This window comes from Euleptes europaea, chromosome 9 (genome assembly GCF_029931775.1).
Source record: "Euleptes europaea isolate rEulEur1 chromosome 9, rEulEur1.hap1, whole genome shotgun sequence".
Taxonomy (NCBI): domain Eukaryota; kingdom Metazoa; phylum Chordata; class Lepidosauria; order Squamata; family Sphaerodactylidae; genus Euleptes; species Euleptes europaea.
The window spans coordinates 70,930,219-70,956,905 of record NC_079320.1 but is presented as its reverse complement, the minus strand read 5'-3'; the positions used below and the strand labels follow the sequence as shown (position 1 = coordinate 70,956,905).

The following is a 26,687-nucleotide window of genomic DNA, read 5'->3' as shown; positions in this document are numbered from 1 at the left end:
GATGATAGGCTGAGTCCTTCAATCTACTAAGATGCAGCTGAGCAAACAACAGCTCAAATAGAACCACATCATTGGAAGGGTTTAATTGCACATGGTATTGCAATGCACAGGGTCCCACCTCCACAAAACCCCTTGAACCCTAAGGTAAAATCATCCTTGGTTCAGAGTCAGTTCCAACTAATACAGTGGTAGCAGACATAAGGATTTAAAAATTGGCCATGTAAGCAGAGCCTCCTCATGGGGACAGTGGGATGTCAGAACAACTAATTTGTGCAGCCTTCTGTTTTTATTTCCCCAGAAGTGGAGCTCTGCTGTCGCTCAGGTACATGTTGCTTGCTCAAGTAGGCTGCTTGTGCAAAGCAGTTGTTTTTGCTCAAGTCATCTGCTGGTACGTTGTCAGAACTGCCTCTTAGATTACTTGGGTTGTTACATTCAGTCAGCGATGGAGGAAGTGTGAATGGAAGAGAGCAGGATACACTGGATAGCCCAGGCTAGCCTGATCTTGTCAGGTCTCAGAAGCTAAGCAGGGTTGACCCGGGTAAGTATCTGGATGGGAGACCTCCAAGGAATACCAAGGTTGTGATGGGGAGGCAGGCAATGGCAAACCACCTCTGAATGTCTCTTGCCTTGAATACCTATGCGTACCTATTCTCTGCAGGATCAGAGGAGCATGCCTATTATATTAGGTGCTGTAGAACACAGGCAGGACAATGCTGCTGCAGTTGTCTTGTTTGTGGGCTTCCTAGAGGCACCTGGTTGGACCTGGACTTAATGGACTTTGGCCTGATCCAGCATGGCCTTGCTTATGTTCTTAAGTCAGATATGACATAAGAAAAAAGAAGAGCTTGTGGATTTGGAATTTGCATGAGCTGGCCAGGATCTGGAATTCACAAGGCTTACCACAGGGAAGTTATGCAAGTCTATCACAGATAGGCATAGATAGAGGTGAGTGGTTGATCCTTCTTCTGACACCTCTTGTTTATAACATTTGAAGCTTCTCCCATGTTGCTTTTCTATACCTTGTGGAACAAAACCTTCTGTAAAACCAGAATTTGTCTCCTATACCTGCACTAAGCAAAGCAACGAAGTACAAAACTTGGACGTCCACCAATATGCTAATTAAAAATGGACCTGCCTTATGTAATGGATATCCTGTTAATGAGTTCAGAATCCAGAATTTGCATTTAAGGTCCTCAATAAATGCCTTGACCAAGAGGGTTATGTTGGGCGTAATGTCTGTGGGACATGTTCATTAGAGGGAGGTATTGGCTTCAGGCCATCCGGCCCAGATCCAATCTTGTAACTTCAGTTTTCCCTTCCAAGTTGCAAACACATGTGGGCAAGTCAATTCTTCAGCCAAGGAGGGGCAGTTCTGACGTCTTCTTATCTGCAGGACTCCTTGTGTTTTCTTTACAAGGACTCCTTGTACTGCCTTTGGGTCAAATAACGTTGCTCAGCATCTGCAGCTGTAAGCAGTTCTTTCCTTCTCTGTTATCCTCGGAAGTATATTCTTTTTAGTATGCCAGGTGCAGACTTGCAGACGGTAGAGAGAGGAAGGGAATGCCAGCCTAAGAATCCTTGCATACTCCTTCTAGATCCTGTGTGATCTCTCCTGTAACCCCACCAGTTGGAAAGATGCTGAAAGGGGGTAAGGGGAGACATGATAGAGGTCTATAAAATTATGCATGGGGTGGAGAGATTGGTCAGGGAGAAGCTTTTCTCCCTCATAATACTAGAACCATGGGGGTTATTGGCTGAATCTGAAGGGTGAGAGATTCAAAACAGACAAAAGAAAGTATTTCTTCACATAACACATAGTTAAATTGTGGAACTCTGTGCCCCTGGATGTGGTGATGGCTTCCAACGTGGAAGGCTTTAAGAGGGAAGTGGGCATGTTCATGGAGGAGAGGGCTATCCATGGCTACTAGTCAAAATGGATACTAGTCATGATGCATACCTATTCTTTCCAGTATTCGTGGAGCATGCCTGTTATATTAGGTGCTGTGGAACAGAGGCAGGATGTGGCTGCAGTCGTCTTGTTTGTGGGCTTCCTAGAGGCACCTGGTTGGCCACCATGTGAACAGACTGCTGGACTTGATGGGCCTTGGTCTGATCCAGCAGGGCTTTTTAATGTTCTTATGTAAAAGAACTGTATTTTCTACAATAACAGAATTATTAGAAAGGGGAAGAGGGAGGACAAGTCTTTAAATCAATCTGAATATTAAAGAATTAATATAAGCTAAATTACCTCGTTTTCTTTCCATCGTGGAACATATCTACATCCAAAATTTCAGCTGGCTAAACTGCCATGGCTCCCCTCCCAAGGAATCCTGTGAATGCTGGCTCAGAGCATCAAATGGTGACGCTCAGCTCCGGCATGTCCCCCGCTTTAGCCCTTTAACAATTTTTTTATATCACAAACACTGCTGATGCTTATCCATGGGGGGGGAGAGGTCGCTGTGTTGCAGGGGGGGAGCTGGCAAGATGGTCATCTGATCAGTGAGGGACGGTGTGAACAGTGAACGTTGCAGGGATGGGGCATGTGAATGTCATCCCTGTGCGCCTCGGTCTTGCTCTCTGCTGTTTGGACAGCAGAGGCAGGCTTTCCCCTTGTGCGAGAGCAGCCTGGAGCAACTGCAGACTCCAGTTTCCCCTCTAAAGTACGAAGAACATGGTCTGTTGTGAGGGGACAAAACCCCTAGTGGAAAGCTTTCATGGGACACTGGCGGAGCTGCGTTTTTAAATGTTCAGTATTGGAAAATATGTTGTTTATTTAGGGAGGGGTTGTGGCTCAGTGGTAGAGCCATTGCTTGGCATGCAGAAGGTCCCAGGTTCAATCCCCAGCATCTCCAGTTAAAGGGGCTAGACAGGTAGGTGATGAGAAAGACCCCTGCCAGAGACCCTGGAGAGCCGCTGCCAGTCTGAGTAGACTCATATAGTTTACATTTAGCCATTGCGAACATGTCAAGGATACCACGGATACATAATAAAAGGAAATACGAGGTTAATAAAAATCTGGGTTGATAATAAATATACATAATAAAACTGTGCTAAAAACCATGCATACAAAGAAATAATAACTAAAAATTGTGGTGGTGTCCCAATCAGCCAGTGGGACCTAGCAACCACTAAAATCAACTTGAAAGTTCAGCTCTCTTAGCAACCATATTGGACCTTATTTTGTTTGCCACCAGAGCATACAGGGAAGTCCTTTAACAAAAATACTAATTTCTCAGCACTAGGACAAGTGTTTAGGCCAGAAACCAACCCAGCAAGAAATTTAGTCTGAGTAGACAATACTGACTTGGATGGACCAAGGGTCTGATTCAGTATAAGGCAGCTTCATGTGTTCATTCAGATATTTATACCCCACTTTTCTCCCAGGGAAGATCCCAGCTGCTTACTACATGGTCCCCCCCTTCCATTTTATCCTGACAACAAACTCCCTGTGAGTTAGCATTGGAGAGGGGATTCGAACCTGGGTCTCCCAGATCCCAGTCCAAGACTCTCACCAGTACTACTCCACTCTATTGGAATAATCATTATTGGCCATTGCTTTTGAGTAGGAATTCCACTAACTTGTAGCTGTTATGGCCTCTGTGTATAAAGAAAAAACTTGCCTACAGTGGAAGTACTAAAAGAAGGAACACAACTGGACCCTCCCCCTTTACACCATACCCTCCAGCCCACTTGCTCACACGTGCCAAACCGGTCAGGATCTTGTGCTTGAATTTGAAGCTGCTCTTTTGTTGACATAAAAATCAGTCTCCTTTCCTTTTTTATCGTTTCACAGCTGTACACTGTTGCCTAAGGGAGGAATTCAAAATGGGGCGATCCCCCAAATTCACACTTCCATCATAAATGCTGCTAAGAAATTTAGCCTTTGATACGAAACTCCTTTGTCGTTTTTTGAACACCACAGCTGCGACATCTGGGCTCCCTATGTCAGTCTACAAAGAAGTGAAAAAACAGTGCCAGACTTTTTTAAAAATTCTGTGCTTCTGCTTTCAAAGCTCCAGCCAAAATATGACAGTTGAAAATAAAACTGCAATGTGTTTTTAATGTCGTGTTCTTGGGTTATGCTGCCAGTTGTAATTATTCAGTATTGCGGCAGATGGAGTTATGTTTCTGTTTTCCTAGAGTGTCCTAATAATTGTGTTGCTTATGCAGTGAAAGGAGTGCCGGTGGTGTCATGTTCTCTATCAGAAGTGTTTCTGGACAGATGGAGGTCCCTTTATGGCATAAAAGAACCTTAATATTGAAATTCTGCACCTCTAGATTTTTCAGGTCCATTTTGCCCTAGGGAGATCTTTGTGGGGCTCTGGGGAGGCTGTGTTTTCAGATAGATGCACCAAATTTCTAGCCTAACTTCAGATGACTCGCCTTAGAATACCCTCTTCTCCCAATATACCCCTCAGACAGCACTAAGATCTGCTGGTACAAACTTATTGGAGATCTCTGCCCCAAAAACTGTCCGGCTGTCCTCAGCCAGAGCCAAGGCTTTTTAGGTCCTGTCTCCAGCCTCGTGGAATTCTGTCAAATGAGACCTGGGCTCTGAGGGACTTAAAATCAATTCCATAGAGCCTGTAAGACGGCGATGTTCCACCAGGACTGTGGTTGAGGGCAACAATGAGAAGATGCATAGAGCCAGCCTCCCTTCCTCTTTTCCCTTCCCTTGTTCCTTTCCCTAGATCCTTTCCCTTACATTTCCTTTAAATTTCTTCCTCTTAAACCTTTCCCATCCCCACCCCCCAGGATTGTGTGACATCAATAAAAGGGTATGGAGGCACCATCACCCTAGGTGATGTGGAGATTTTTGGTGCCGTCAGGGTAGCATTGTATTTCTGAATTTTAAAGCAGGTACATATTGGATTGTGTTTATTTTATTGAATTGTAACTCTGATGTTTTATATGATGTTAGTTGCCCTGAGGCCAGTTCACCGGGGGAGGGCGGGATAAAAATATAGTAGTAGTAGTAGGCAGTAGCCTTTTGGGGGCTTGGTTCATGCTTATTCAGGGTACTGAGTTTTCGTATTCCAACAGGGAGATGATTTCTGTCCCTTTGTAAAAATAAGTCCCACAAATGCTGCTGTGACAGCAGGAAAAATTAGGCCACCTTCATGCTGCAGTGGTTTTAAATCAAGGAAAGCCGTTTCTGCTCTTAAGTCTGGTGCATTATCAGGTAACTGTTGATGATTGTATTCATCGTGTTCTGCGATGATCGTCAGTGGGACCATAGCCTAACAACTTTGACAGAGGTGGACACACTGCCAAAGTTGATGCCATGTTCCTAACTTCACGAAAAACACGGGAAGAGAAATTTGTGTTAACTTACTGTAGATCCTAGAAGGGCAATGAGTCCTTAGCCAGAAGCTGTTTTGGTACTTTCTGATTTAAAAAGGACAATTTAAGTATTTGAAAGCAAAGGTGTCTCTTTTAAATCAGCACTGCCTGGTACTCTACACACATTGCAATAAAAATTAAAGAGCCCGTGCTACTAACTGTTTGTGCATGGAATTCTGGGTTCTGCGGCATGGAGTGCTAAGTGATGAAGACTTCCTTTAAACTAATAGCACGTATGAGCACATTTTGCTTGCTTTTCTCGAAGTGTGGAGAGGTGTGTTGTCTTTCTCTGTGCCACATCTGGGTTTTCTATTTGATTTTGCTGTGTATCAGTCAAAAGCACGTGAATGAAACAGGTGACCCATCTCCAGACATTATACTCCGCAAAGAGAACCCCTTTATCTTGTGCTATCAACAAAAGGATTCTGGCTCTGAAGATGAACGAGATGAGAGAATTCCTGATCTAGAGAAGGATGATTTTGCTATACGGAGAGCAAAACTAAATCAACCCAAACATACATTGCCTTTTAGCCAGTATCTGCTGGGACCCTATATAAAGAAAGAACAAAGTAAACTGGAAGAAGGAAAGAAGCAGAAGATGAAACAGGAAACTGCAAGGTGTGCTTTTTCTGTCTTTAATTCATCCCAAAAATTTTAACTGGCTGAGTAAAATTGAATAGGTTTTCTTTCCTGCATATTTGCAGTTGAATTTGCAGGTGTATTTGACTGTCAGAACATGTCCACGTTGGTTTTTGTTGGGTTTGGATGCGTTGAATTGTAAGGGATTCGTTTCTCTGCAAAACGTCAAATTTAAGAGAAGTGAACCACACTATATTGAGGCCATGTAATTCTCAGCTCAGCCAAGAAACCATTTTAGGCTAAGTTATTATACATGGGCATAAAAAGACTTCCATGACACTTCACGGAAAGCTACTCGTCTTGTGTTGGAAAGGGAAGCTTCCGATTCAAAGCTGTCTGACCTAAACAATGGTGAAGGAGAGGGAATATTTGTGACAAATATGGGGTAGACGAGAGACCGAACAGTGTTTTATGGCCCTGTTGTAAAAAGAAGAGTCCTTTGCATGATACAGACTGTTCAGAGAATTGTAAGGGTTGTAGGAAGCACGTAGGTCTATTTCAGCAAGACCTGTACTACTAAGTTATCTGCTACATATAGCTGAAGACTTAGCAAATCTTTTATTTGAGCCTCTGGAAAGCCAACTCTTGTTCGGTTTGGAGTATACCTTTTTGTCGTTCCCAATGTGCTGTACAAAAATTATGCTAAATACCGATGTATTGAGATAGCACTATAGGGCTACATGCACCAATCATTGGATATTGTACTATCATGCGCACTAAAAATCATTTGCAATTGCATTTTCTTGTATACACAAGAAAGTCCGGTTGCAAATGAGGGCTATAACACAATAGTAGTGCAATACCTAATTATATGTGGATGCAGCTCAGGTTGAATTGCTGGGTTGGCATAGGTGGTGCATCATACAGGTAGGAGTGTTGGACAAAACCCCATGGAAACTGGGTTCATGGGTTTGCATGTACTGCTTCCCATGCTTCTTTTTGACTGTTGTAGTGGAAGCATGAAAACCACCTGTGTGTACATGCCCAGACTTGAATAAAAGTTCTTAAATTGTGCAGATGAATGTACCTTTGATTAGAGCAATAACGAGGTCGCTTGGAGCCAGAATTAGCATTTGGTTGGCGTTACTTTAGAAAATCAAGGATCAGTTTTAGTAAGTTCAACTACCCCAGTTGTCTCTTTAAATATGCTGCCAAACATCCCTCGTAATACATACCAGTATAGTGTTAACCTTATTACAAAGCATAAAAATAATGTATTTTGCTTATTTATTCTGTGAGACATAGTTAGTAGAACATATTTTCTTCTGTTCTGGCAATATTAATTACATCTGTACTGATGAATCTCTCTCCCAGAGAGTTCAAAAAGTATTTGAAATATCAGCTAGTTTCATCTGCTTTTGGTCATATGGAATAGGTAGGGCTTTCTTAGTGACGACAATAATGAGCATCAATATTTGAAGTCTTCAGTTTGACTTATGAGTAATGTCTTGGAATAGTATCTGAAGAACATAACAGACTCGGGAAATCTGAAGTTTTGCGATGGTTGTATATTAGGTGACGGTAAAAAAACAAAGCTTGAATTCACCATAGTTTGGGAAGTGGACGTCGTAATTGTCAAAATTAGAGATCGTTAATAAGTTCAACATTGTTGCAGAAATGCTTCAGTGGGTTTACTTGTATGGGCTAATAATGTGTAGATTGTCTGTTGAGAACGGGGCTGGCTGTAGAGGAGCGTGAGGTCACCAGGGCCCCCAAGCCAGGAAAAGGATCCACTGTGCCAGCCGTGCTGCTCTTCTCCCATTTGTAGTGGAACAGTCAAAGAAAATTACAGGCAATGAGGGAGCATTCTCAGTTTTTATCCCCCACCACTTCCAGATAAAGAATAGATTGAGGTTGGTTTGCTCAAGGATCCCCAAAATTGTGTTGCCAGCACTAGTGGGAAATAATCATGCGAACGGGATATTATCTCACTATGGAGTCTACTGCATTCTACTAAAGCAGTGGTTCCCAAACGTTTCGGGCCACCACCCCCTTGGTTCCACAAACTCAACCCCAGCGCCCCCTACCCTATCCTACAAAAACCATTATTCAAAATAGGGGTTTGCATGACGCACTAAAGAAGATAATAAAAATAAAATTTCAAATTAGTAACAATTAATTGTGCATCCTTTCAAAATCAAATTAAAACTTTTTAGTTGAAATGTATTCAACAAAACTGATGAACTTGATCCAGTGGTACCAGCTCTTCAAAGTCTGGAAAAAAATTCTGATAGTTTCCACCAAATTTGCCAGCATGGTGCCATAGCTTGATCTATTGTAAATTAGTGAACAACACAGTTGAAGGGGCCCACCTCTAGCACCCCCACTGCTTCCCCCTTGCCTCTTAGTTCCCCACCAGGGGGTGGTACTGCCCACTTTGGGATCCACTGTACTAAAGTGACAGCAATAGATTTTTGCTTCCATCCCCCGCTCCCCACACGGTCTCTTTCTCTCCATTGCAGTCACCATTTCATTTATATTTTATATGTTGGACTTCATTGTTGGCATGACGCTGTTCATTCTTCTCCCAAATTGTCCTTCTCTTGCTGCATCTGGACTGCACATTAAATTAGTGGGAACAAGGCTTCATCAAAGCCAATGGCATTGCGTGAAGAGAGACTTTTCCTTCAGTCTCGGGTTGATGAGCCCGAGGCGAAAGACCCAGCAAAAGATCACAGTGTTCAAGGAAAGGACCTGTCTAAACAGAGAACTAAGGCTAACCCCTTTCAACTAGACTTGTCAATGCTTACAAAAGGTTCTATAACACAAGAGGACAAAGAGACGTGGGAACGGCTGAAAGTTTCGGGGAAGACCAGGTAATATTTTCGTAACAGGAGGAGAGAGCATTTTCTCGTTGTTCCTAAAGTCTTTTTGTATTTACAGTAGTAGCATTAAGAGCTTTCTTTTCACTTTCCAAATTCCGAAGTTAGGCCTGGGCAGTATTCAGTCCAGGTGCATAAATGTTACATGCAGCAGGCTGTGGGTTATATAGTAACATCCACTATTATTCCTGCTGACTTTTTAAAATAATGCCATTGTCTAATTATTAGTCATCTGTGGATGCTCGTTCTGTTTCCTTGGTCATGGTGAGATGTGGGTCTATCTATAACTAACCGAGGGAAGTGTGGCGGTTTTCATTTTTCATCAAGCTAAGAATAGCGTCATGGGCTTTTTTTGTGCAGTTCGTTGGATCACATCTGTTCAGGAACCAGGAATCTCCCTTATCATCATGCGTATGATTTGAAGCTGGAAATGAAACACTTTTTTCTTCTCACCATACCAGATTCAAGTTTTCCATTTTGGGCTTTCCTTTTCTTGGCACTCCGGGGCAGGAAGCAGCTGTTTCAATAGGCCTTGTTCTCCCCAGCATTTCATGGGAACGTGCCCAAATAATCAAGGCTAGACGATAGTTCTCTATCTTGTTCAGTGCAGGGACTGGAGGCACAATCTAGCGATAGGTTGTCAGCACATAAAACACTGCCGCTGGAGCCATTTCTAAATCTAACTGCCCAGATTTGCAAGAGACATTATGCCATCACTTGGCACCAGGCCCATGTGGCTCGGTCTGTTTGAGTCACTCTCCAAACATGGCGTCAAATCAGTATTTGCAGTTTTGTAGAATTGTTAGATTTGGTTTACTTTCTTGAGCATAAAAGCAATTTCTCGGTGTAGTGCTGCTGTTGTTTTCTCAGATCTTCCTTTTGGGGAGGGGCTGTGGCTCAGTGCTAGAGCATCTGCTTGGCAGGCAGAAGGTCCCAAATTCAATCCCCGGCATCTCCAGTTCAAGGGACTAGGCAAGTAGGTGATGTGAAGGTCCTCTGCCTGAGACCCTGGAGAGCCGCTGCCGGTCTGAGTAGACAATAGTGACTTTGAAGAACCGAGGGTCTGATTCATTATAAGGCAGCTTCATGTGTGTTCATTTGTCAGTTAAGTTGTTTAATGGTTGCTTTTGATCTGACCTTTTTGTTTCCACCTTGCTTATTAGTGATGAGGAGCTGATGGACAATAAGGATACTTTTCTGTCCTCTGAAATGGCAGGGGAAGCTGCCAGTCATAATGATTTTGCAAGCCGCAAAGCAAGAATGTACAAGAAGGCTACCAGCCCCAGGCAGAGGTTTGTGCATTTTGGGCCAGTGACAGAAATTGACCATCAGAAATGGGAGAAACTTTCTGTTGCTAGTGCGGCAACAAAAGATGACCTGGAAGAGGAAGCCAATAGGGAAAGAGCTGGGGCTGTTGAGACTTCATGCTCTGGGAGCCATGTTGAATCCTCTGGTAATGATGAAACACAAAGACCACACGTTGATGCCAGGTATCTAGATTGTATGTTGGGGTAGCTGTACCTTAATGGAAGGCAGTGCTTACAGTACCCAGAATGCAAAGGAGGCTGTCAAATTCTCCATGGGAACACCCAATCTCTCTGTCCCCCACAAGAGTTTCTTTTTGAAACGATCCTTGTCCTGATTTACAGAGGTGGACTGGGAATTAAACGCAAGGACATTTCACCTGGAAATCACTGTGATCAGTATATGTGTATACTCAGTCTAGTTTCCCTTGAATGTTCCCTGTTACCCAAACTCCTTTCCAGACTGGAGGAATAGAAAAGAAAATGTAGGGCTCTGCATAGTGGTGATGAAAAGAATGTCCTGAAATGTTTGGTGGGTGGGGTAGAAATGTAGCCCATTGGACCTAGGCTAGTACATTGATTTTAATAAAAGGGATGGCTGTAGGTCCCATCCAGTGACGTACAGCCTTCTAAGTGCTTGAGATGGGTTCCTGGCTGAGTTATATGTGACAGTGTTATATGTGAACAGCATGACATCTCCTTGGTCAACTCCTGTAAGCCACATAGACCCTGTGTCCATTCTGGGTTGATCTCCTACTCATAATCCAGACCAAAAAAATGAACGTTATATGTGAACATGGTAGAGACCACAAGAAAAATGTTGGCTTGCGAAACCCCATTGGTTGAAATGCCCTTTCCATGCTTCCAGTTCAGCAGGTGTAGTTTGGGAGTTTTCTGTTAATGTACTCTAAATTGATAAGTATACAGATGAATAGAAGAGCAAGCAAGCAATTGGATTTATCTTCCCTGATAGACAATGCAATAAACGTTGTTAATTAGTCTTAATCAGTGATGGGGGTGTAGCCAGATCCCCTGAAAATATCCTGAACAGTGTTTACTAAGGCTTCCTTAAAGCCTTATTAATTAAGGAAGCCTTACTAATTGGTGGGGTTTTTTAATGTTCTGTTACTCCTGAAATGGTAGCATAGTGTTCAATGAACTTCTGGCACTACAATATGGAATTTGTCTTTGCTTGAAGGCAACAAGTTGCTGTTCCTTTCTCTGGAATCTCTTGAAGTATTCAGATTAAAAGTGGGCTAGTCTTTGTTTCTGTCATGTAAAAATGCTTCCATTTTCTATTAATCCAAACATAGGGTCCAGAATATATCCTATCGACCCATTATTATAGCAAAATTTCCATGTTTGTGCTACTAATAAGAAGCTCCAGAATTAAGACTGAAAGAAAAAGACAGTCCTTTCTTGGCACATCCATGTGGTTCTCATTACCTTTCTTTCTCTCCTCCCTCCATCCTTTACTGTTAGCAAAATCACATGGTCCAGTAAGGATGCAGATAATTCATCCATCTCAGATGTTTGTGCCGACTCTCAGAAGCAAACACCCAGCCGTTTGAATGAGTGGCTTGAAAGCAGTGATGAAGAGTTGGATGGTAGTGTCCCAGATATTGAGAGAGATGACATGCTGGCTAGGAGATTTGGAACATTTCAGAAATCTGCTAGTCCTGTTCGCACATCTTGTCCTCCCGTTTCAGTAGCTGGTTATCATTCATTGAAACAGCAAGGACACACTGCTCTTTGGAAGAGTTCGCACAAACCAGAAAGGTCAGAAATAGATACAGGCTGTGCGCTTGCTTTGCATGCTGTCTGGGCAGCAATATTCCACTTTTAACCAAAAAAAAGAAAAGAAAAGAGACGTTTCTGATTAATTAAAAACTACCCATAAAACCCCACTACATTTCATCTTTTTTGGGAGAGGGCGAGATAGTGACTAAAGATTTAGAATAGAACATAAGAAAGGCCATGCTGTATCTGACCAAGGTCCATCAAGTCCAGCAGTCTGTTCACACAGTGGCCAACCAGGTGCCTCTAGGAAGCCCAGGAACAAGATGACTGCAGCAGCATTGTCCTGCCTGTGTTCCAAAGTACCTAATATAATAGGCCTGCTCCTCTGATCCTGTAGAGAATAGTTATCCATCATGACTAGTATCCATTTTGTCTAGTAGCCATGAATACCCCTTTCCTCCATGAACATGTCCACTCCCTTCTTAAAGCCTTCTAAGTTGGCAGTCATCCCCACATCCTGGGGCAGGGAGTTCCACAATTTAACTATGTGTTGTGTGAAGAAATACTTCCTTTTATCTGTTTTGAATCTGTCACCCTCTAGCTTCAGCAGATGACCCTGTGTTCTAGTATTATGAGAGAGGGAGAAAAGCTTCTCTCTGTCCACTCTCTCCATACCATGCATAATTTTATAGACGTCTACCATGTCTCCCCTTAACTGCCTTCTTTCCAAGCTAAACAGCCCTAAGCATTTTAACCGCTCCTCATAGGACAGTTGCTCTAGTCCCCTGATCATTTTGGTTGCTCTTTTCTGCACCTTCTCAAGTTCTGTAATATCCTTTTTTAGGTGTGGTGACCAGAACTGTACACAGTATTCCAAGTGTGGTCTCACCATAGATTTGTACAAGGGCAGTATGATAGCAGCAGTTTTATTCTCTATTCCCCGTCTAATTATGGCCAGCATGGAATTTGCCTTTTTCACAGCAGCCACACATGAGGATGAGGAAACATTTGTTTGGCCTAGGATCAGCGTTGTCCCTTGGATATAGCGGATCAGGGATGACCATCCCGGGCTGTATTTCCTGGAAGAAGCTTAGAGAACTTTCAGCGTTTCATCATAGTGTCTTAAATGATGATAACTAATTGCTTCTTGCCAGATACTGTATTTGAGTTTTTAATCTGCATGATCTAGTTTTGCTTCTTGATAACATTTTTTTAAAATTATGAAGCATTTCTATAACCTAGTTCCTCATGCATTGAATTGAATAATATTCATGGACACAAGGATTGCAGATCTTTCCCATGTACCCCTCCCTGAAGCAAACCTAGGGAAAGTTTAATAGCCACACGGGTCAGGAGGCTGCAGTTGAGAGGGACAAGGAGACCAAATCACCTTTTCTACCTTTTCTGTCAGGATAGTTTAACTGACGGAAAAGGAAGGCCCCTCTTCACGGCAGCCGCCTGACCCTCATTGTTTTTAAACTTGTCTGGAATCAGAAAGGTCTGCTGTGGGGAGGGATATCTGGGGAAGATCTGTATCCCTTGCATCTGCAGATCACTGGATCCAACCCAGTATCTTGTGTGCCGTCAGATCAATGAGTGGGGCTGCAATTACTATGCTTACGTAACTGAGCTATATTTTCATCAGTGACCTTTTTTCCAATAATGATACCCCCAATTGCCTTAGCAGAAGTTCCCCGTTGACTTGCATAGCACAACCTTTCCACGAAACACCTTCACCTGTATCCACAAGTGCCACTGTAATATGTGAAGATGGCCACGGGAAATCAAAAGTTCATGATGAGCACAAAATTGATCCAAGAGGTGACAAAATGGGAATTAGAAATCCTGGGAAAGATGACATGATGGTGAGAAGAACCATAGTTTTTTCCAAGCAGACTGAACCCGATGTGAGACGGTTCCTTCCGGTTCCTTTCTCACAGCAGCAGAACGGTGAGGAGACAACCAAGCAGCTTGTAAAGACTGAACAGAAAGTGGAGAGGTCAGAAAAGATACACTGTAGTCTTGTCTTTTCCTGTATAATTTCCCCAAAGGGATAGGATTTGTATTTCCCTGCTCTGTTTTAGTTCTGCTTCAGTTTCTTGATGCCCCATGATGCATTAAGTTTGTAAGCAGGCTTTCAGCTGATTGCCTGTGATGAGTAGTAATCTATTCCAGGTGATCAGACAAGGGAACTCCCAGTAGCCAGTCCTTGTTTTTCTTTTAGACCATGAATGACTCACATATGCACATGTAGCATAAGTTCATAATGTTTAGCAGAATTACAACTCTATACATTATAAAAGATAATTTATAGTGATATCTTCTTAGGCTAGTAGTCATTTCCCTCCTTGGGCGAGCTTTATACTGTAAGGGAGTTTCTACCTTCTTTATGATTTCCAATTGTAGTTCTTTTGTAACAACCTCTTTAGAATAGGTGGATTATTGAACTGATCCTAGGAAAAGATGTCAAAAGAATGGTATCACAGTGAACTTTTGGGCTCAGGAATGACATAATGGTAGTTGAGTGGTGCAGAGACACCCAGAATATTTGGATAACCAGGAATGGTGTCCGCAAAGTACTGTGATATCCTGAAACTGAATGATGAGGTACACAAAAGTGAATTTGAATAACCAGTAGTAGAGGATTGGCTTTGTATGCAGAAGGTCTCAGTTTCAATCCCTGGCTTCTCCAGTTGAAATGACCAGGTAGGAGGTAATGTGAAAGACCTTTGCTTGAGACCCTTGAGAGCTGCTGCCATTAGAGTAGGTAGTACTGACCTTGATTGTCCAACATTCTCACTCGATATAAAGCAGCTTCATGTGTGTTCATGTTTACGTACGTGTTCATCCATGACTTTTGGATAATTGTGATAATGGGTTGGGAAGACTCTTTATAGAGTCTCTGAAAGACAACTGCGCTGAACAGCTTATAAAATCAGATTGTCCCAGGGTGGAAGGATGGTCATATGCTTTGGTCTTGTGCTTGTTGCTGCAATCTGTTGGTTTGGGTGGGAGCATGTTGGTGAACTTCGAATACATCCCCCCCCAAATTGTTTCATGGCAAAAGCCCATATGGTATAGATTAGCAGGAAATAATTACCCTGGCTTCATTTTCCAAGATCTGGCAACCATATATCATAATCTGTTTCAGTGATGGCTCACTCTTTTGTCTTCTGGCCTGCTGAGCTGAGGAGAGGACAGCAGTGCAGTATGGGAAAGACAAGTGGGGGTACAGGTCTATGCGCAATGCTTAGCAAGGCCTGTGGACACTGTTGCTACAAAGCCTATGGTTGCCAACTCCAGGTTAGGAAATGTCTGAACATTTTAGGGGTGGAGCCTGGAGAGGGCAGTATTTGGGAAAGGGAGGGACCTCAATGGGGAACGCCCTTGAAAGCAGCCATTTTCTCCAGGGGAACTGACCTCTGTAGTCTGGAGATCAGTTGAAATTGGAGGTTGGCAGCAAGCCCCACTTTCTATGCCATTGGTGATGTTGACTGGCCACGTATTTGTTCTTATTTATTCAATATGTTTGTAGCTGGGCTTTCTTTTTGGGAACTGTAGGAGGGATACTTAGGATTCCTTGGAAGTCTCCCACCCAGGAATAGCCGTGCCAAAGTCTTGCTTAGCCTTCAGCAAGGTTGCGGTATCAGATGCCTTCAGATTATGCCCTGGGCCATAAACCACTTAGTGTATGAAAGATCTGTTGGTGTAGACAAAAAAAATTCACTGCTGTCTTTGAGTAAAGTGAGGTAGGCTGGTTCTTTTATCAGGACAGGCGTGGAAGCGCAAACGCTTTGGAGCTCTGAACACTCAAAGTTGTATTGGTCTTCATCCTTATGGGGGCGTGCGTTGTGACATAATCGTGCCTGTTATCTTCTGCAACAGTTAGAAATTCATCGCTTGATACACAGGGCGTATTAGTATGCAGTGGTTCATTTCGAACTAAAATAGAATTACTTTTTCTAGTGTTATTATGACCGACACAGTAGGCACTGAAACGTATCCAGAGATTTGTGCAGAGAGCCCTCAAAGAGTTGCACTGCAACTAGAACCTACCCTGGAACAAGACAGACAGAGCCCCCCTAGTGTAATACAAGAGGATGCGCCTTCTGTTGCTTCTGAGGATACGTTTGACCCCAAACTGGTCCAGCGAGTACATTTGCCTTCTGAGACGCAGGAAGCTCTTGAAAAAAACAGCAAGGAATTTGCTTCACTCGAAGATGAGCCCACACAAATGTGAGCAGCCGTGTGCCCTGTAATTTGCATTGGCTGAAGTCATTCGTGGTTGTGTGTGTGAGTGTGCATGCTGGGAGGGATCTGTTTTGCTCTTGCCTGATTTATTGGATTATGTAGTGTGTCTTCTGAAACTAACAGAATCCTCGAAGGAGAGCTTTCAAGGACTGTAAGAACTCGTTGCATACGGAGGACATGGAGAAGAGACCAAGAAGACACACTTTCACAAGCTGACGAGAAAGTGAAATAGCTGAGTCTTCCTTAAGATTTATAATTTGCCTTCTGATGAATGGAATAGAATCATGGATAATGAGTTGCACAATCGTTCAGGAGTAAAGATCAAAATGTTGGATGCTTGCATTTCTCCATGGAGATGCTTCCTTTAGTTTGTGCCTACTACTTACAGCACATGCTTCATTAGATTACCAGATAACATTTTCTCCACTACAGGTGGCATCCCATAGGCGACTTTCTGCGCATGGCGTACTTGTTCTTTGTCTCTTTCATGAATGTTGATCACTCACTGTTGTAAGTTCTTATATACAGAGTAACCGCACATGTATTTCACCTCATAAAATAGGGTATATATTTTGTTAATATCAGCTTTTTAATGAGAAACTACTTTCCATGTGCAATTTCACAGTGTGGTTCCACTAATGGTGTTCTGGATTTTGAAACTCGTTTTAGTGGTTTGTAAAAGTAATCGTGTTACTGTTGTGTGAACTTGTGCTGTTTTGAAATCTTTCAGCTGTCTTTACTGTGTTTACTGTTCATTTACACTTGATTGTAAATGAAAATGATATCTTTTTGTGGTTTTCCCACTTTGCCCCCCCCCATTGCAAATGATAGTTCCCCCTCCCCCAAGTCTCTAATTTTATATTTGGTTTTATAGATTCGGCTCCAGAACTCCTGTGTCTGATGACGCAGAGTAAGTTGTTGTGTGCTCAACTGGTTGCTTTGAACAATTCTAAGCTGCATGCTTTCCATACTTACCACTAATTTAAAATGCAGCTGATGCGCCATCGTTACTTGTCATTGTTCTAATGCAGAGCTGTTTGAAGTTCATGTGCTTTAACTTACCCTGTGGTGATATTCCTCTGTTGCATTGAAGCAATCTTGTTTTTTAAAGAGAGTAGCAAAGCATGCAATTGTTGCTTTGAACGCTGGCCTCCTTTAATTCATAGTGTGCTCTTCTTCTTCTCTCTTTGGCTTTCTCAAAACCTCTGTGGGTCTGTAGGGCTACATCTGTGATTAAAGAAATCAGAATTAGAACTATGGTAAGAGCGTAGCTCTTGGAGTAGGTTTTTGACTTGTAAAATACGGGGGAATTCCAGATTCAAAACCCAAAGCACAGTTAAGTTGTCCTTTGAGGGTCTCTGCTGGTCGGACTAGACGCTGTACACAAGAGGCAGGGATTGCTCTACCTTTCCCCATCCTCTTGTCTGCTCAAAAGTGCAGCCTTCCACTCTGCTTTCCTACCCACAAGAGAGTAACCAAGAATATACTAGGTAGTGATAGATGGCAGAGGGCATATTATACTCTGCAAAGGTTACATTCATTTTATAGCAATGTAACAGTCATGGCTTCCCACAAAGAATCCTAGGAACTGTGGTTTGGTAAAGCTGCTAATAATTTTCTGTTGCAAATACCTACTTGCTTGTCTTTTGAAACCGCAGTTTCCCAGGGACCTACTCTTCAAGCCATTGACTGTAGTGTAGACATGCCCCAGAGAGCTCTGTGGACACAGACGCTCTTTGCGGCTATCCTGACCCGAGCTTCTGGCAGTTCTGAACCTTTTCCCACTTGAATCAAATAAGTTAAAAAAGGAAAGAAAGTATGCATCTCTTTTCTGAAGTTAAGCTCATTTCCCACCTTAAAATGGCACAAAGAATGGAGGCGGGGAAATTACCATCTCACAGCAATCAGGTACCCAAGTGACGGATTTTCACTCAAAATATTATTTTGATAGCACTGTAGCTCTATCTTGATAATCTGTCAAAAGCTTAAAAAAGATGATAGTTGGAGATGTCTTGGCTTAATGCTGTTTGACTCTCTACCTGATAGCAAAGTGTGATTGGCCTCAAAGGTCACACGATAGTTATTCTGACAAATACTTTTCTCTCTCTCTCTCTCTCTCTCTCTCTCTCTCTCTCTCTCTCTCTCTCTCTCTCTCTCTCTCTCTCTCTCTAAAAAAGCAGTTGTTTAAACCTTGTGCTCTCTAATTGCACGCGTTGCTTTTTAATAGGCTGTTAGCAAACGGAAATTACATTTCAGGTTTTGTTTTGTTTTTTAAGTGCAGTGATTAGGAATCATGTGTCCATATTTTAATTTTCAGGCAACAATAGAGTCCTCTGATAAGTGGCACCTTTAGTCAAGAGCCAGCCTACAGTACCGATATTAATAATTACCATTTAAATGCTTTTGAATGTTCAACACACTTCATGTTAGCCTGTTGTAAATCGTAAAACACTCCTAAAAGGCAGGTCAGTGTTAATATCCCCATGTATCAGATAGGGGTGTGTGCTAAGATTGGGAGGCTGACAACCGTAGCTTGCTTAAGGACACCTAAGACGTGTTCATAAGTCACAGTGAACTCATGTTCAATTCGTGTACTTGATTTGTTTTTTAATACATGTGTTGGGTAACTCTCATGCTACATTCAACACATGCACAGCTAAATGTGTGATACTAGCCTCACATTAATCCAGGTATTGGTTCCTGGTTTCAATTGCAAAGCAAACATACCTTGACTGTTTCTTACAAACAGATGTATGCATGTTCACTGTAACATGTGAATAGGGCTCTAGTGAGTTTGTGGCAGAGGTGATATTCTGGTGGAGGATTTCCTGATCAGTCTCCTAGCTGAGCAGCATCAGCTGTTAGCATCAGATTATCTTGTAGGAGTAGAAACACACCACTTCCTTTTTGCTAGAAGGCAAGTTAGGCCAGAGAATGGCATGTTATGGTCAGTGCCAGAAGAGCACTCCTGTTTCATCTCCTTTTTTCTCCTTATAATGTTTAAAATGTAATGATGTCATGACAAACGTTTGGGCTTACTAAAAATTAGGATGGAAAAGGGATAGAGGTGGTCTTATCAGCAATGCCTTTGCACTGGCTGCTTTGCTAGGCTTAGTTCCAATCTTGGGCCAAGTCTGTTTTCAGCACCCCGTTTTGTGTGCCTGTAATATTTCTGTATTTAAAACATTTCTATGCCGCATTTTCTCCCAAATAGACTCCTTAAGGCGGCAAACATTGAACCATTAAAACAGTTCAACTTTAAAACAAGCTTTAAACCAAAGTATATATAGAATAATTCAATAAAAGCATATAAACACCCATAACACCAAAACCAGGGATAATAGATGGTGGGGCAATCCAGCATGGCTAAAATTGTTGCTGGTCATTGATAGGGTATTTTTGTTTGTTTGTTTTTGCATGATTTCTGCCGTTCAAGGGTCACCCGAGAGAGTTCAGGAAGATTTTTCTGAATCAATGGCAATCTGCTTTTGATTTTAATTGATCTTTTATTAGTGTTTCATTGGCGTGCATTTTCATTATAGTTGACATCATTGGGTGTTTTTGATCTCACATTTTACTTGTCTGTCACTTCAATCAACTGTCTTTATAGAGAAGAGGGCAATAAAATTTATGGATAGATAAGAAGTATCTAGGAGAAAGAATGAGGGCCTTGATGCTGCAATTCCCGGTGCCCACCCACCTTGATCCTGCTAGTTTGTTTGAAGTAGCAGCAACCAGCATGACCTAACCCAATTGAGATTGGGTTAGGTCATGCTGGTTACAGATAACGCGGTGCTGCCACCTAAATCAGCAACCTGTGTCAGACTCCTTCGCCTCCTCTCCACAACGTCTAGCTGCGTCTCTGTCCTAGCATCATTTTGGTGTGTGTTGCCCCACCTTCACCAGTTATTTGGGGCAGAGGGGACTGTAATGACATGAGAATATGAGAGAAGTTGAACTAGACATTATGGAGAAGAGTTGAGAATTCAACGCAGAGTGCCATTTTCAACAGCAGTCCCATATTCTTTGCAGTGGGTAGTTCTGCCCTGAAAGGGTTAGTAGCGAGAAACAACCATTTGAGTACCAGTCCTGTAGAAATGCCCTTAGAAGAGTAGTATCCAAGATGACAATATCTTGTAAGAGCTTCCATATCAGTAAGAAATTTGGGAGGATTCTTCAGCCCCCTCCCCAATTAAGGTAAAGGTAGTCCCCTGTGCAAGCACCGGGTCATTATTGACCCATGGGGTGACGTCACATCCCGACGTTTACTAGGCAGACTATGTTTACAGGGTGGTTTGTCATTGCCTTCCCCTGTCGTCTAAACGTTACCCTAGCAAGCTGGGTACTCATTTTACCGACCTCGGAAGGATGGAAGGCTGAGTCAACCTTGAGCCGGCTACCTGAAACCAACTTCCGTCGGGATCAAACTCAGGTTGTGAGCAGAGCTTTTGACTGCAGTACCGCAGCTTACCACTCTGCCCCACAGGGCTCTTCTTCCCCAACTACTTACCACAAAATGCCACAGGATGGAGCTGGCGGTGGCCATTGTTAATAATAGTGGAAATTCCAGAGGGACAGTTGTCCCTTTCTGCTAAATTGAGATGGCTAGTCAGTGATCCACTCGACAATGAAATTCTCCCAGAGTTGCTCTGTATTCAGCATAGGTCACCTACCCAGAGCTGATTCTGCTCATGGAGAGTGACAAACAAGTCTCATATAATGTATTTGTAGGGGCTGTGCCTCAGTGGAAAAACCTTCGCTTTGCATGCAGAAGGTCTCGGGTTCAATCCCCAGCATCTCCAGTTAAAAGGCTCACCTCTGCCTGAGACCCTGGAGAGCCGTTGCCAGACTGAGTAGACAATACTGTCCTTGATGGACTAATGGTCTGATTTTGTATAAGGCAGCTTCTTGTGCATTCCTAATTTATTTGCTTTACCTTTTAAAACCTTTTACTGTATTCACTTTCCCCTCAAAACGCAATCAGAAATAACGGTACTCATCCCATAAGCGTGCACTGGAAAATAACCAGAGGTGTATTATGTCATTGAATTGTACTACATGTGCTTAGAACCGTTTGTCTTGCCTAACGTTAATAATGGAGCTTCTAACCTCATCATGCCAAAAAATAAAAATAAAAAAATAGATGGTCTTTGATCGGAATATTACTGTCTCTCTTCATCTAACAGTTCATTAATACATGCTGTTGGAATCTTGGATTTTCCCAAAGAAAATAAACAGCAAAGTCCAGTGTATGCTCATTCTGCATGTGTGCTTGATAGAGGTGGTTCTCACAGCTTACCTGCCATCAGCATTATAAACTACCCTATGGGCCGAAGGGTACCTCTCAACTGTCTCTCAGCATTCAGGAAACCTGAGCCAATTGTTTCAGAAACAGTATTGCAGAAAGCTTTGCTTAAAGTATTTCACGACCTTCTCATATCTGATGTTCGGAGCAGAGGTTTTCAAACTTTCTGCCATCAAGAAATATTTTTTCACGTAAGCTTGCATGCCAGGGAATTTGTTTGCCTTTGCTGTCGAGCCCCTGTTTGCTTCAATGTATTCTTGGAGGGTGTTCTAAAGCATGTGCTCGTTTAACGCTGAACACTAACGAGGCTTTGTCAGTCTCGCTGTCACTGCATGAGAACCGAGCACATGAGGTGCCGTCATTCAGGGAAACTTGCGTGCCATGATTGGTATTCTCACAGAGAAACCCCGGTGAGCTTCCACGGGTTCCCCAGAACACAGTTTGATAACCACTGGTTTACATAAAGGCATCAGTTCAGAACAGATCATTATAGATATAGATGCTTAAATGAGGGACAGTTGAGAAATGTGGCCCTGCTCTGGGTATCCAGGACTGTCTTAGATTCACATTAAATACCAAGCAAAAAGGAGCTTCTAGCTTTTCTTTTTTAGCGGCGCATTACTAGAATGCACCACGAGCAAGCAGTTTGCATGCACATTAGTATGTCTGGTGCTAAGTGCTGCACATATGCATAAAAATGGCTTTTCATGTGGCAAGCGTACATCCAGAGCCACCACCATAAACTGTGACAGATGTTGAAGGTTTTAAGTGGAGGTGCTTTTAATTTTGCTCTTGCGCCCTCCTGTGGCTGAAACATTCCATGTTCTGTCCATATTCGTAATGTGGATCTCCCTTCTCGCCTTCATTCAGGAGCGTGAGCATGTTTGACATGAGATGCTCGGATGAGGCTGCTGTGATGCAACCACACAGCAAAGCTCGCCACGAGAAGCTGCAGACCATTCACCACCAACTGAAAGAAGATGAGGATCGGTGGCAAGACGTGAGTATGAGACCATTGCAAGGATACGAGCCCCCCGAGTCTTTCCAAATGCCGTTTCGACTAAGCAGTAGAATAATCTTCTTAAGCTGCATGCACAGAGAGCAGCTGTCCTGTTCCACCAGAAACCATTGACTATTAAGGAGGTTTCTGCCCCTCTCTGTCTTTTTAGGATATAGTTGATACAATTGCAAAAGGTTTTTAGGTATGCCTAATCTTTTTTGGGGGGGGGGGCATTTTTTATGTGGTGCACATGTTGAGTATCCCTTAACCGAAATGCTTAGGCTCAGAAATGTTTTGGGTTTCTGATTCGGATTTTGGAATATTTGCATAGACATAAGGAGATACCTTGGGGATGGGACCCAAGTCTAAACACGAAATTCATTTATGTTTTGTATATACCTTATACATGTAGTCTGAAGGTAATTTTATACAATATTTTTAATAATCTTGTGCATGGGGGGCATTGTGGGGAACCTGCTGTTGCCGCGACTGGCCTGCACACGTGCCATTTGTGGGTGTGAAAAAAGTTTTGGATTTTGGGTCATTTGGCTATTGGATTTTCAGATAAAGGATACTCAACCTGTATTACCATTTCGTGTGTGTGTGTGTTTAACAATTTCTAAAGTGGATTTTTTTTCTTACCATTTTTGGTATTTTATTTATTTTGGTACATACTTTCGTTGCAGCTCCCGTTTACATTTTTTCTTTCTTTCTTTCTTTAAATGGATATATTGTTAAGAGCCTACTGCAGAAGCAAACTATTTTTTGAGTGCAGAGGGAAAATAAAGCTGGGAAACTTCCTTTTCTGGCATACAATGGCTGGAAATGTAGGGATAATTTGTATAAACCATTATATGTAACACTTTACTAGCTTGTTCAGGCATGAGTCCTGCAGAATCACACACACACACCCTGTATGTGTAAGTTGCATTAAGCTGCAGTGTCAGCATGCCTTTAGAGTGATTCACACATGCAGACTGCCTGATTTCTTGCAGCATCCCCAAAGGAATGGCTCACCTGTCGAGAAACAACTCCGGCTGCATGGAGTTCACTCTGTGTGAATCGGAAGTACATTTGTTTACAATAGCCTGCAAACATATTTATGCTGACTTCCGGCTCACATGAAGCTAGCTGCACATGGTTGAGGCCACAAGCATGACAGAGGATAATTGTATGGCGAAAACCCAGGTCTACTACGTGTGCGAGCCAGCTCGTACTGCCAGGGCCTGTACTGCCCCTTCTAATGGCGCTGCCGGACCTGAGCAGCAAGCAGGTCCCGCGTGCCGCCAAACCCGCTCCCCCTGCAGCTCCCCGGGCCCCCGTTGGCCCGTTTAAAATCTGGGCGAGGCAAAGCAGCGTGGGCGGAAGCCCAGGCTGCCTCAGGTCCTGTGCTTCCTGCTTCTCCGGCGCTCGCTGCCATTTCACGGTGGCGGGGGAAGGCCCCGCTGCAGGCTCCCGGCTGCCCGCTGGCCCGCCTGATGCTGCTGCTCGACACCGCCGCCTGCAGAGTAGGCTCAGGCCCCGCTCCCAGCCCAGCCCACCAAATCGGGCCTTTTTGATGAGTCGGGGCCCACTAATCTCATGCTTGTCTTACCAAATCTGGAGACATTACCAATTGCAAGAAACACCTCGCACATCAAAAGCGGTCAAAGGAGTAATCCATGCTGTGCTTCTGCTAGGCGGTGTCCATTCAGCTAAGGATGCATATGCTGGGTGCTTTAGATGTCAGATATTACAGTACCACTACATGGCAGCCAATGCTTAATCATTTACTATTATATGCAGGAAGTTTTTGTGTAAGGCACCAAAACATCTTGTATGCGTGTGTCTGGCAAGCTCACATTTCACAGAAATCAATTCAGGTTCCCACCATCTCTGAGGTATGCTCAGGAGACTCTCTTGAGCCCAGTAATGGATCAAATAAAGTTTTCAGAACAGTTGATTGCACATTAAAAGCACAATAAAGTTAAAAGAAAACAGTTTTCAGCTTGGTAACACATTTTATTAAAGTCAGCCTCTGTTTTTCCATTTGAAATAGGATTACTGTTTTGACTACATAGATTTGTGGAACCAAATCACACTTGGTCAGTTTTTGCCTTTGCAAAAAGACAGCATAAAATTAAAACAAGGCAATAACAACAGCTAATAAATAACACAAAGCTAATTCCCAGTACAGAAACCCTGCTAAGTATGCTTAGGGCTCATTGAAGTAGCCATTAAGCACACATGTTTTAATACAATTCTGTTGTGTCTTGGCCAGAGCCAAGAAAGAAGTCTATGATCTGCATAACATACTTGTGATCTTTAACAACTAAATCAATTTGTGTACGCGTGGTATTAAAAATAAGAATTAAAAATAAGTATGACTGGAGCCAGCGTGGTGTATTGGTTAGGAGCGGTGGACTCTAATCTGGAGAACTAGGTTTGATTTCCCACTCCTCCAAATGGAGCCTGCTGGGTGACCTTGGGCTAGTCACAGTTCTCACAGAACTCTCTCAGCCCCACCTACCTCACAGGGTGTCTGTTGTGGGGAGAGGAAGGGAAGGTGATTGTAAGCCGGTTTGAGACTCCTTAAGGGTAGAGAAAATTATAAAAACCAACTCTTCTTTTTCTTCTTCTCTTTCAGTAACATAGGTATAAATGTGTCTGGAAATATGCAATGATATGGTAGTAAAACAGAGCATAACTTCAACTTCTTATAAACATACATTATATTTCAGCATCTTCCTTGTAGAATCGTGGAGGGGGCATTACATTAAATCTAGGAAGGGCAAGTGAGTATCTCAGTGCATTGCTAATCATGCCAGAAAGAGAGATCAGTTAAGCCAAGGACTGAGTGTTGGCTTTCTTCTGGCAGGCCTAGGTTCAAATTCCCACTCAGCCCATGGGTCAAACCACTAGATTGGCTCCATACAGCCTTTTCTCTCAATTTTACTCAGTTCCCTTCCTTACTACAGCCCCTGGAGCACGTGGATTTTGCCCATGCAGGTCTTGTGTTCCCCAGCATAGCCTTCTTGGGGGGGTCAAAGGGGATCCCCTCCATCTTTTCACCACTGGAAATCCTAGTTGGATCCATCCCACAGTCTTTAAGCCTGCCCTCCTTCATGGGGGTCAATTTTCAACATGATGCATATATGACGTAGGGTTTTTCCCCTCTCCATTCCCCCTCCAGGACTTAGCCAGGTGGAAGAGTCGTCGGAGAAGTGCGTCACAGGATTTGTTGAAGAAAGAAGCTGAGAGAAAGAAGATGGAACGGTTACTGAGCACAGGCGATGGGAACAGTGAGCGAAGGAAAAGCATCAAGACTTACAAAGAGATTGTGGAAGAGAAGTATGTTCTCTTAATGAAACCCAAGTTGCATGACTCTTGATCCTTTATCACGCTAGAGCAGTGGTTCCCAACCTTATTTTGACCAGGGACCACTAGGACTTTTTTGTTTGGTTCAGGGACCCCAAAGTTCAAAATAAAAATTCTGAGAATTTGAAAATAAACTTTAATCATAACTGTTAGTTAAACATTAAACTTAGAATAACATTTGAATATATATTTTTATAATAGAGAACTTTTAATTGAAAATATTAATTTATTATGGGTTTATAACTTTGTTTCGCGGATCTTAATTTAGTTCTCGTGGACCCCTGGAGGTCCATGGACCCCTGGTTGGGAACCAGTGCGCTAGAGAGTCAGTGAGGTCCAGTGGTTAGTATGTTGGACTAGAGACCCCATTCTGCCATGAAACTTGGGTTGGATCCCATAATCTGTGAGATCCCACCCATTGTTTCTCAGCCTACCCTACCTGATAGGGTTGTTGTGAGGAAAGAAGAACCATGTACGCTGCTCTACGTTTCTTAGCGGAACAGCAGGATAAAAGCGTACTCAGCGGATAAATTTGCTACTGTATGGAGATTCTATGAGAGTGCAGAGAAATGAGCAAATTGCTCCTTTTGCAATATCAAAGAATTTATTGCACATCATGTACAGGTGTTGGTAAAACAAGCGCTGGAATATTTGATAAAATGAAGCATGGGCTCGTTAACCAATGCCAAGAAATTAAGTGTGATAAATGTTACAAGCGTGTTTTTATCGGACTTTTTAACGTTATTAATGTATGTTGTTTTGATAGCATTGTTTTTATTTGTAAACCAGCTTGAACTGGTCTCTGGAGAGGCAGCATATAAATCCGATGGCTGGATGTATGTATGTTTAATATTAAATAATAATAGGGCAGTTTGCACGACCAGCTGACTTGCACAGTTCTCCCTGTATTACCAGGGTTTGACGTG

At 42.8% G+C, this 26,687-nt stretch overlaps 1 protein-coding gene across 1 annotated transcript in view; it reads left to right on the top strand.

Annotated features, from left to right (window-relative positions):
• The window catches only part of LIMCH1 (LIM and calponin homology domains 1), a 237,641-nt gene that overhangs the window by 174,708 nt on the left and 36,246 nt on the right, over positions 1-26,687 (top strand). The window contains exons 9-11 of the mRNA XM_056855094.1: positions 16,974-17,009; positions 22,275-22,404; positions 25,577-25,734. Coding sequence (XP_056711072.1) covers positions 16,974-17,009; positions 22,275-22,404; positions 25,577-25,734 — 324 coding nt within the window. The remainder of the gene's footprint in view (positions 1-16,973; positions 17,010-22,274; positions 22,405-25,576; positions 25,735-26,687) is intronic.